General features: G+C 38.4%; 2 protein-coding genes across 2 annotated transcripts in view; both read right to left on the bottom strand.

Moving 5' to 3' along the window:
- Positions 1-9916, bottom strand: part of LOC138033105 (sepiapterin reductase-like) — a 14272-nt gene extending 4356 nt beyond the window's left edge. Inside the window, exons 1-5 of the mRNA XM_068880865.1 lie at positions 9506-9916; positions 5290-5360; positions 3181-3332; positions 2778-2928; positions 1704-1823 (exon numbers count right to left, since the gene is read on the bottom strand). Coding sequence (XP_068736966.1) covers positions 1704-1823; positions 2778-2928; positions 3181-3332; positions 5290-5360; positions 9506-9704 — 693 coding nt within the window. The 5' untranslated portion in view covers positions 9705-9916. The remainder of the gene's footprint in view (positions 1-1703; positions 1824-2777; positions 2929-3180; positions 3333-5289; positions 5361-9505) is intronic.
- Positions 9917-11494: 1578 nt separating this feature from the next.
- The window catches only part of LOC138033163 (uncharacterized), a 1442-nt gene continuing 436 nt past the window's right edge, over positions 11495-12500 (bottom strand). The window contains exon 1 of the mRNA XM_068880924.1: positions 11495-12500. This exon is cut by the window's right edge and continues 436 nt beyond it. Within this exon, the coding sequence (XP_068737025.1) occupies positions 12243-12500 (258 nt within the window). The 3' untranslated portion in view covers positions 11495-12242.

The raw sequence follows: 12500 nt of genomic DNA, 5'->3' as shown, positions 1-12500 counted from the left end.
AGTTATTTCATCATTCAGAAATAATATCGCTCGAATATTTCAATACATATCATTTGGGGCGGATCAACTCAGCTGTGGGGCGGATCGACTCTGGATGATACGGGGCGGATCGACTCTGGGGCGGATCGACCGCAATTCTCACGCGGGACACACTAGGCGATAAGTCGCTGCGACACGTCGCGGGGACAAGTCGCCGCAACAAATCGCTTTGTGTGACACGGTTAATTTCATGAAAATCATTGTCGCTGCGGCAGAATTTTGTCGCCGCGATCAGTTTGAATTCGTGCGACTTATCGCAGCGACAAAAATAGCGAAAGCAGCGTTGTCACATTGTGTGTACACGGCAGCAAGTCGCTGCGACAAAATATAAATGAACCAATGAGAGAGCGTCATATGGTCAGCCATATTGAATTAGAAAACTAGTTCACATTCCCCCTCATACGAGATCACTGCGTGTGCTCCGAACAGGCGTCGTGTCGCAGCGACTTGTTTTGCAAGTAGTACACATGGAGCAACTTGTCGCAGAGACAAGTCGCTGTGACTTGTCGCCTAGTGTGCCCCGGCCTTAAAACCTAAAATCTGGTGATTTCACGTGCTAAATCGCGTGCCGCACGTGCAACACGATTCTTTTGCCTCTTCTAACCAATGATATTCTTGTTTTGGGGCGTTGAGTTGTCATAGCTGTCATCGTTTCTTAAACTGCCTAGCATTGGTCGAGAACGCCAACCTTGATTTCTAATCACACTTTGCGAATTCTGTCCCAGTTTGAAAAGAAGTAACACTACTTCTATCGTTTCACGTTTCACGTACAACGATAAAACAAGTAGTGAATACTGAATTTTTGGGGGAAGTCTGGAATAATCAAAGCCCGAGCAAAAGGATTCATCCAAGGACAAATGCTCCACTCTCGTTCTCTACATATTGTATTATTTCAATGTCACAAGAACCTGATGAATTCAGTTTTTTTTGTGGTATTCATTTAAACTATTTCTCCGAATTTCATTGGCGCTGGATCCCTAGATTCTAGGTTGCAAAAAAATAAAGTCTTGCGTCGCTGATAAATCATGCTTGGGTGAGAGTATATTACAGGTTACCTACTGAAGTCTTTATTAGTGAAAATATTATCTTTTGAAGATCTTTTCCAAGGTCAATTTACCTTGACAACCCAGCAAATACTCAAAGATATATGCCAGAGCTTAAAACACAATTCTTCCCTGAGGATCCTTAAAGCTCGAGTTTCTTTGACCACAGCAGACATTTTCATAGAGGGAAATTAAAAAAATATAAATTGTTGATGTGGTTCAAATTTTTTTCAAGGCAGTTCAATTTTGATTTTTCTTTGTCAAAGTTACTCATTTAGATCATAATGAGATGAAAGAAAGCAGTGATCTTCGAACTTAAATGGACAACTATCTCTTAGCGACACTTGAAAACTTCAATTGGCTTCAACGGAATTTGAAGTCATGACCTCTGTGAGGCTGGTGCAATGCTCTACGGACTGAGCTATGAAGCCACTCAGTTGGGAGCAGGAGGTCAATTTTTGTTGGGCTCATACCATTATTCGAAACAAAGGAAATTTCAAAATTGAACTACTGTAGTTGAACCAAAATTAATATAAAATTGAGCCATAACATATCTCCGCAGTAAGTTTCTTAGTATGGTTTGCGATAGCTAGCACACAAAAGGTGCCTCTAACAACTTACTTCATCTCTGCTTGTCTTAAATGCAGATGCAATTTCTTGATTACCGCAAGTGTTGCATATTTGATCATACATTTCTGTGCGTAGAGGACCAGGAGCATAGCTTAACACTCGCACATCTGGCTGAAGGAGACAAAGGCAGATACATGTAAGAAACCTGTATCATTGGTTTAACCCTTTAACTCCCAGTGGCCACGTAAAGATTTTACTCTGTCTAGTGCCAGATGATTTTACTCGTCAATGGGGGAAGGGGGTGGGGGGAGGGTGGGGGCCCTCGGGCATTGAAAGGTTAACAACACATACCGGTAGGTTCACCCAAAAATGTCCCCAAATGTTAATACAGGAAGTTTAAGCTAGGACAACTAACAAACTTAACACGTATTAACAATTAGCACTGGGGCAATAATCGGGGACAGAGTACACAAAGCAAATCAAATCAACTGACATCATAGTTAATGCATGGAGATGGTTATGAAACTCAACAAGTTCCTTTGTTTGATGTTTTTGTCCGTATTTTTGGCCTTGACCCTGCACAAAACACACCATTTTTCGATACGATAACCAATCAAATCCTTTGATTAAATTATGCGTGACTAATCTGGGAACCCTGCGAGACCAAAACAAAAGATTGAGCAGGGTCACGGTCAATTCAACATAGATTGCGACAACATTGTTCTCGCTTTTGAATGTTTAAAGGTTTCATAACCAGTCCTTCGATTAACTATGCTGACATCAAATGGTACGTTGGTTTTTGTCAATGAGGAGAGTAGAAAAGCAGAGTATCCGGGAAAAAACCTCTTGGAACACTGAGCGGACCGGGGAACCAAAAAACTCAACCCAAATGTGATGCCATGTTTGGCAATATTGAACCAGGGCCACATTGGTGGTAGGCAAGTGCTCTTAACACTGTGTCATCCATTCTCCCTACATTACATGTAAGTGTACAACATAGTTTCTAGGAATTGAACCCTGGCAACACTGGAAGGTCTGCGCTATTATGGGGTAAACCCTGCTCTCCGCTAATGACTGAAAGTGATTTTCCTAATCAGAAAGTTGAAAGTAATAAAAAATAAATACCTCCTCTTTAGCTAGCACTTGACACATCATATCGCGTGCTGCTTTCCCAGTGCAGTAAAAAGAAAAATGAGAGAAAGATTCCACTGCCATCAGGGACGAGACATTTATAACAGTGCAGCTTACTCCTTTAAATCTCTGAAGGAAGTTTGATCTAAGAAACAAATCATGATGATAGATAGATAAGCAGTAAGCTTTGAAAGAAATCCTGAACTTTTGGTGTAGCATTAATAATTTATAACAAATCGAAAGTGGTTCAGCGTTGTCTGCACTCTTATGGACAACGATATTCGTCATCACAGTGGTCAAAATGTTGTGGACTCACGAGGCGCAGCCTTTCTTATCATTTCTTTAAGCACCTTTTTTTTTGTATCTAGAATAAGGACAGAATTCTCACAATTCTTACATTATAAACATGGGGGAGGAAATATTAAGATTGAAATAATCTTGAAGAGCTTCAGGACTGACATCTGACATGTCCTTTATCCGCCTTGAAATGTCACCAAGGGATCCCGCATTATTCAACAGAATGGCATGAGTTAATTTAGAAGCTTCGACCTGAAAAACAACCAAATAGTATTCAAATTGATCAGTGAATATTAATTATTTAAAACCACCTGACTCCTTGGAGTGAGTGAGACGTCTGTCTAACAACAGAGAATTTAACTTGCAGTGGGGTGGGAGGGTGGGGGTGGTGTGACTGAGAAGACCTCTGTCTAACAACAGAGAATTTTACTATTTAGGAATCAATGGCTCGACAACCTCTATATCCAGTCAAAAACTGTGTCGTTAAACAGATTCATTTGCTGCGCACATGTAGTAAATAAATCCAGAAGAAAGTGAAAGTAGCATAATGTAACGAGGGATGGGATACCCCTGACTTCTACCTGCCACTCCTCAGGAGGGAGGTGGGGTGGACACCAGAATTGAGGCAGCCTCATTCTGACTTTGACCTTGTTCCCAGAGGTCAAGGTCACTCTGTTCTTGAAGGTCAAGGTCACTCTGTGATCAAAATGGACTGAGAGTCATCGAAAATTTAGAGGTGAATACTTTTCTGCCTTATTTGCTACTGATACAATTATTACGAAACTTTCACTTTCTTCTGAAAAACTGTCCCCTTTGAGAGTAACAGTAAAGGTTTTTTTGAACATCTTATGATAAAGATTAATGGTAAAAAACAAGGTTTCGACCATGCTTCGGTCATTATCAGGTAAGTATCACAATAAAGTATTAACATTTATTTTAAAAGAGAGAAAAAATGGGGTAAAAATACGTAAAAAGTATGAAAATTATAATTGGAAAAAGGGGGCACTAAAAAGTCTAATTCAATTTGTGCTAAAGTTTTTAATAGTTCCTGCATGTTTTAGTTTTTAACCTCCCTTTTTTACACTCTAACTTTCTGCATGTTTCTATTGTTTTTAACACCCCCTTTTTCCAATAGCTTCCATACTTTTTACATATTTTTGCCCCATTGTTTCTCTCTGACTCTTTAAATAATTATACCCTTTGAGAATATGTGTAAATTATTGAGCAATTTATTATTTCAATAAAAGAAATGGATGGAACCCGAAGAAAAATCTAAAGACCAAGGTCGGGGACCAGCAAAGATTGGAAACAGCATTAAAGCATTACCCAACAGCATATTACACTCCATAGAAGACTTTGTCATGTTTTTACCAAACAAACACTGATACAGAAGAAGCAACCATTAAGTATTTGGTTTTACCCACCGCATGTGCAAGCTGATTAAACAGCTTCTAATCTTAATGACTTAATGACTTCTGGTTTTTTTTAGCATTTTGTACTGTATTTTAAATAAATTTAAATTAGTCATACTCATGTATCTTAACATAGTATTTATAGCGTATCATTGTCAAATTTGTAAAGTACTATGCAATTCAGCCTTTTGGCTGCGAAGTAATATTTTTATTAAACTATCTATCTCTCTCATCTCTCATGACTGTCAACTGACTTGTACAATGGCCCAGGAGGGTCACAGTACAGTTTTAATTTAGATTATAGATTTGCCAACAGTGATCCCGCAATTCAATAATTCCAAACTTTACTTTAACATTCAAACTTGACAGCTCTGTGCTTCCAGCTAGTTTTCTTTTTTAATTTTTTTCCCTACAGTGATGATAATGATGACGATGATGATAAGGATTATGATTGTTATAATAACACTGTATGATTATGATTATTATTAAATTATTATTATTATTATTAACTTCTTACTAACCAAACGTGAGGGCCATACTGGGGAATGTTGGCCTGAGGTCGTGGCAGTACTGACCGAGCGCAGCGAGGGCCAATATTCCCCAGTACGGCTTGAGCTAGCTATTATATGGCTTTTTAATTACCTTTTGCTTTGTTTTTGCAAGCCCGTAATCGGCCCGTGGACATTATGGGAGAATAATGCCCTACAATTCAGTCACAATTAGCCAATCAGAGCGTGCGTACTAGATTGTAGCCATATAATACACCCTGTAATAAATATTATTATTATTATTATTACCTTACTGAGAGCATTATTTACGGTTTCCTCCAAGGTGTTTATTTCTCCAAGATTGGCAACAACTATACAAACTGTAACAAAACAATTGTTGAAATTAACAAGACACCTGTTCTCACACTCCCTCGCATTATGCAAACCAGGAAATCAATTATATAGAGAGTAAACAAAGACAGTATCTAGGAGTTCATTTAAGATGTCAGATTTTTGCAAAGATTGCTTTACTTAAACCCCACACTGACTAGCAGAGTGTCTGACTACAAGAAGCTACAGATGAGTGTACAGCAGTTTTTCTCGTGGAGGGGAAACAAACTGAACTAAAAAATAATTTTTAATTATAATGTAAACATCTTCAAAGAACCTGCCATGAATGAACTAGTTATTCACTTTGACTTGTAGCACGATACACATGTACATTAGTGGTTGCTCAAATATATTTTCCAATATCTTTGCAAGCTAATGACGGATTTCGTTCAAATTTTCTACCTTACTTGAACAGGGATTGTTGTTAAGTGATATGTTAAAAAATTATCATTTGGAAGAACATAACAACAAACAAATCTTCAAAATGCAAGAAAATAGTTACAAAATCAGCGTGTAACGCGTAACAGCTAATTTGCATGAAATAGTTAAAAAAGTAAAATTTCACCCTCAATGCAATCTATTTAAGAAAATTCAACCGAGCAGAAATATTAAATAGGAAAAAATGACACTATACGCAAAATTACAGTTCTCCACATTTATTTTACAAATAAAGAGAATTATAATTCTAAGGACGGTTGCCCTTTAGTGCTTGTGTAACGCTCAAGGTCCGACAGCGCTCCATGCCTTACAAATACCAGGCTAGCGACTTCCAAACGCACCTACAAAAGAAGAGAATTTGTTTGAGTAAAGTTCATAACATTGTTTACCATCGAGTACGAAAGGTTTTCAATGATCTCAAACGGCGATGAAGAAATAAAGAATTTTCGTGATCGGAAACAAATCTGTTGCGTACTTTCGATTAGTAAAATTGAATATTACTTACCCACAAGAAAACCTGTATCTCAGCCTCTAGTTACCAACCGTCGCCGATACACAGCTGCAGCACAGTTCACTTACTGGTCTTCAAATCCTGCTAAATTTTATAGTCTTCAGTAGGCTTAAAACGAAGAAATTCTACAAACAGTGAATCGGAAACATATTTCCAGTTGAACTCCACGTGTGTTCAGCGTAACGATCAAATTACAACCACGCTCGTAGCAGAAAACGTGCCAACTCAAACTAGAATTGAAGACATCCACAACAAACATCGAAGGAGTCCTGTGTAACCTCTCCTTAGTATCTTGGGGGGTGTTTATATAACAAATCAGGGGCAAAAAGCGGGAAAATATCAGAGGTAAGTGGACGTGACGATTGCGTTACACAATAGTGTACAAGGACTTTAGAGATGAATACTGAGAAGAAAAGCATTTCAAATGCTGAAAAGGTGGAGGGAATAAAAGATCTTCAGGGCTTAAAGGCCTCTCTTTTGTTAGAGAGAACATCACTGACATGAAAAAACTAGACAAAAATGAAACAGCTTTTGGGCTTGCTGGCACTTTGTGACACCTTTGTGGGGAATTACAGAAGAAAAGAAATAATATTTATTAAGTGCCTTTGACTGTAAATGAATAAATAATTGCCTCTTTTTAGTATACATGATTTAGAAGTAGTTGTGTTAGTTAAGTTTGTTGTATTTTAGCGATAATAGTCATGCTAAGCAAACCAAATAGTCAGATGCCACGCCCAAAAAGGATTCTGGGTAATTTCTAAAACAAGCTGTAGACAAGAATTATACCCTGAAAATTTTCCAAATATGTTTCTTTGATGTTAATTACTTAATATCTGGCAAGTAATGATGATTTGGGGATATTTTACACATTTTCATGAAAGTGCTCTATGTTACACTGGTGTACATGTGTATCGTGCTACAAGTCTTAATGTGTCAGGACAATGAGACTGTACCACACAATTATGCTGATTTAATTGACAGGCCTTAAGGCTCTGTGGAAAGTTTTGTAGGATAGTCCAGCTTCCAGATGGTCTTGTATTGTCTTCACGTACATTATTTTATAATTCTCGCTGTACCATTTCAATTGACATTAAGGAAGTTAAAGGGGTTGTGTCATGACATTATTTTAGCCAAATTCAGCATCTGGAAACTGGCAACCCAATGAGGTGAAACGTAAAAATAACCACTTAGAAAACGAAAGAAAGGTCTCACTAAAACAGCAAACACAAAAGGAGGCAGAGATGGGCAAACTGAAGAAGATTAAAATAGACTGTGATTGCAGTTTTTGAAAACTGTTCAGCCTAACAGTTTTGAAAAGTTGACCTCTGTTGTTTGTGGTTTTAATTATGTACCCTTGACAGACAATTTTTTGTCACAAAGTGCTCATTGGTTTGTGCCACTTAAAAGTAATTTCTAAGTTAAAAACGTTAAGTTGTATAGGGAGAAGGGGGAGTAAACCAATGGTAAAATGACACAAGTTTATGAACTGCACTGCCGTGACAGTCAGGCCCTTTAATTAAACATCAACAATAGAACCTTCAAGGAAAACTCCAATGCACAATTATAGAATTTAACGATATATCCGGAACTTCACGATTATTTCATCTTAGTCGTATAATACAAGTCTTGGAGTGCTGTAAATGATTCACCATTGTATGCTGTCATTGTTGGCAAAACCGTGAATTTGGTGTCAGTGGCAACAATAATATTAAACATTTTATACTCAGGACAATATAAAGGACAGCACACCCAAAAAGGTAGGAAGCTCTCATGAAGTGTATTTAATTCATAATTTTAGTGTACAGTAAATACAATCTTGTAAATAGTAATTTTATAATGCAGATATCTATTTTAATATTTGGCATGTAAACATTATTTTCTTTAGTTTCTCACTAGAAAACTATATGGTTCACTCAGGAACTAGGCATTTCCATCTTTGGTTTATACATTTAGTCAGTTTTAAAAATGTTAATTTAAACCTTGAATGAACTAAGTGTACTTGTAAATTAAACAATGCATTTCAATATCATGTCAGGAAGTGTGAGATTAAGCCTTTTATTATTCCACTATTACGCCGCTTTACCATATTTGGACAAGAGAACGTGCAAAAGATGAAACGGTATTACACTGTAGTGTCCTGGTTTGATCTGAGTTCAGAACAGAGCAAATAAGGACGGACCGGCAGTTTTTCAATGCACAAAATTGTTTTCAACGAGATACAAAGCCTGAGAATTTAGCTTGTCATCGCTTGTCACTCGTCATTTCGTTTATACAGTCAAATCAAGGACATTTAGGTGGCTTTCTGTCCCGTATACATCGTTCGCAAGCGCCCTGGGCCGGGTTGTTCAAGGCCCGATTAAGCTAACCCTGGGTTAGAGAGAATTTTGATTTTAGATTTGTAACTTTTCGGTGAGGTTTTCTATTTATACTGTTTGCCCTTTAGTTTTCATCTGTAGTAATCTCAAATTAGACCAAACGTTTGAGGTGAAAAACATTTTTAAACAAGAAAAAATAACACTTCAGTAAACGTTTAATCCTGGGTTAACGTTAACCGGCTTTCGAACGACCCGACCCTGAAGGACAGATGATGCATTTTTTTAGAAACACTCTTACCAGGTAAAATTGAATCAAAGTAACACCTTTTTGTAGTGGAATAATAAATATCTTATTCGATGGTTTAACATATAATACTCGCGGAAATTTCGCTCGTTGCTCTTATTTTTCCTTGCAAAATACAGTACTCGCAAAATATCCATGTGCATTATATGTTAAATCATCGAATAAGATGTATTTATTATACGACTAACTCCGTGAGTGGGCAAGATGAACCAAATCCCGCGCTGTGATTGGCTTAACCCGGGGATTTCTCGCTTGGTCGCGCAAGATCAAAGATAATTTTTTTGATGTTTTATCCCATATTTTATGGACCTCTGCTTTGTCTCGGTCCATAAACACGCAAAAAAAGAACTTTGCCAATATCCAGCCATCTTGACCTCACGCTTCATCAATAACCCATAATGTCTAGCCTTGTGTTCTTTTGTCTTTTATCCATAATCATTTATTACCAAGTAAGTCAGTTCACGTTTTTTTTTCTAGTAGAGTACGTAAAAAAAATGTACTAAAAATGCGTGCCGCAAGTGCAGCACGATTTAATATTAACGGTGGACCTCTTAGTGAGACACGTACCTTGTGCAGATGGACAAACCTCGTTGATTGCATTCCTGGTTTCTTGAAGGCACTTTTCGTTTCGTGACACCAGAATAAAATGGCTCTCGATCCCTGAGACCGAAAACTGCTGAGCTAATGCAACCGCTGCGGATTTTCCGAAGCCACGACTGGCTCCTGTTACTAAACAGCAAGTCCGAGAACCAGAGAGAAACGCCATTCTTAGGTTTAGGTTAACTAAAAACAGGCAGGCGTTCACGACTACAGTCCGTTGGGACACCTTATAACAAATACAAAACCTACAACTTTACAGCCAAAGGCGCCTTCAGAATATCGTTTCACTTTGTAGTGTTAAGTATTAGTCTGCACTGTTCAGGCCTAAGCACTTGTTGAATAATGGCTACTTATTAATGACTGGCCAGGGTGACATTTTTTAAAATATGCATGTAGCATTTACCTTGACAGTATAATGCTAGGTTATGTATTTGTCATAAAGTGTCCTACCCGATTACCATTACAGCTTGGCAGCCGCGCCTTATTACGAAAAATGGAGAAGTCTTGCCTGACACTCCCCTGCTAAGTATTGTCTTTGTAAAGAGAGCTATTTTCTTAACAAAAGTCGTCAATAATTCATGCACCCGAAGGTCGTGGGTTCAATTCCCACCCTGGTCAGAGTTTTTCTCTGTTCTTGTGTGGGCCCCTTTTCCATCAGTAGGGCTAACGCTCACATGGTTCATATGGGGTAGATACTTAGCACTTCACATTACACTCTAATCAGTTAAGTCTGTTCAAATATAAGTGCTACACGGCCAACGTTTGCAAAAACGTAATCCTTCCTTATACTTGTACATGTTCATTGCCGTGACTTCAACATCTTCAGTTCCCACGGTCTGTTCTCGTCTGACCTTGTAGCTCAGTCGGTAGAGCAGCGGTGATCTAACCCGAAGGTCGTGGGTTCAATTCCCACCCTGGTCAGAGTTTTTCTCTGTCCTTGTGTGGGCCCATTTCCATTAGTAGGGCTAACGCTCAAATGGTTCATATGGGGTATAAAATTGGCACTTCTCATTACATTCTAATCAGTCACGTCTGTTGAAATATTAAGTGCTACACGGCCAACGTTTGTAAAAACGTAACCCTTCCTTGGATTTATCGGTAGTTTTGCATGCCATTTTTGTTAGATATTCACTAAAATAGGCTGTCACGCAACGCTAAAAGTGTGTGACGGACCTCGCGAGCCTTGTTACTGTCCGGCACCGATCTTTCAACTTTTCACGGGATCATTTGCGGTCCACTTTCGTATGATCAAACGAGAACATGACAGCGATAACCCAATAATAAATCGTATCATATTATTACAAACAAAAAGAAGATTCCGACATCACGAAAAAAGCAAAAGATAAATACCAGTATCCTAAATTACTTAACGAAAAGGTGCTGTGTGTCTCTGGCCTTGATCTCATTCACTCCACTCTCAGGAACACGAAAAAAGGAAATTTAAAAAAACCAAACAAAACATCCGAAACCTGTCGTAAGATCTGGAAGTTATCGCAGAATAGGGCGCTTAAGCAACGACGTGACGGCGAAGGAAACGAGAACGTCACAAATTTGCATATTTAGTGGGCAAAAACAATAGCTTTGCACGTCCCGCACGTGCGTTTTTCAGTTTTGTCCATTTCGTTGCCGTCGTCAGCAAAACAACAACGTGAAATAGCCAAGTTCATGGTTTTATGAAGAACGTCAGCACTTGAGGACAAATTTTCATTTTCTCCCCGAAATTGAGTGCCGTTCCGACTGGTGTCATTTTTGAGGAATTACACCACTCTTGTCATATTAAAAACGTTGAAATAGTCACGAAGCGATTAAAATAACGCAAATTTGTATTTTGAGATGACACTCTCGTTGCCGTCGCCATTAAGCTCTCTAATAACAACGGAATAAAACAAGATAGTGCTAAAAAACAAAATGCCTTTTATTTAATTAATGGTCAGGGCGACATAAAAACGTGCTTAAAATGTCACTAGGAAACTGTGAGGCTATTACAATGATGTCAGATGATAATGCACCGGTCATCGGTACCCGGTTTCCCTCACTTGAGGGAGGGGGTGGGGTGTGTCATTTACCCTGAAGATGATGTCAATTAGATGTCCAACCACCTGGTGTATGTAGGCATTTGAGCACGGCATTTCCGATCAAAATCCCGAAAACTGCAGTATACACAGGTTCAGTGAGGGAAACCTAAATAAGGCGGGAATTAACCTCTGACTTGTGCATAAAAACCCTTGCGTAAACTAGTCTATATATAGAGAGAAACACCACTTTATTGAACATGCACTGAAAATTTTAATACCGTAAACTGCCGTTTATTCGTTTCTCAGGTTATAGGCCAATCTACCGGTAAACAAAAAAATACATCCAATTTTAAGCCCCCCTCTAGCTTTCGAGGGAAATGAATCGAACGAATTTGATTATGACGTTTTGAAACTTAAATAAAAACCAGTAAATGCAAAATGTGTTTTGATCAGCACTGTTATAGCTTGTTTCGAAGGGCTTTTTCTATTCCGGCTATGAGCACCCTCGGATATAAGCCCTCCTAAAACTCCTTATGAAGAGGTTTAAAAGCCCAGGGATAATGAGTGGAAGTTTACGGTATACGGAACTATCTCAAAATTACTTTTTCTTGGAACTACTTTGTGACCTGCATTTAATAATCACCAACAGATGCACGAGATGACACAAACGTTACGATATCGTTTACGTATTACAGTTCAGTTCGTTCATTTGCTAGGGCGGGATACTCTTGCTTGAATCCTTTAACAGCTTTGATGCGGAAGAAATTGGAGATGTGTTCCATCTCCTTCTCCGACAAATTACGTTCTTCAAAGCGAACCTTGGTGCGGGATCCATAGATGATGCCAAAAAATTTCTTTCTGCGTCGTTCCTCTATTTTCCTCGGCGACAATTTAAATTCCAGATGAAAGAGAACGTAAGCTAAATCGATTGTGGAATCTTCACGCTT

The sequence above is a fragment of the Montipora capricornis genome, chromosome 14, assembly GCF_036669925.1.
Source record: "Montipora capricornis isolate CH-2021 chromosome 14, ASM3666992v2, whole genome shotgun sequence".
Lineage (NCBI taxonomy): Eukaryota > Metazoa > Cnidaria > Anthozoa > Scleractinia > Acroporidae > Montipora > Montipora capricornis.
Note: the sequence above shows the minus strand (reverse complement) of the source record. Positions and strands in the feature narration are given on the sequence as shown.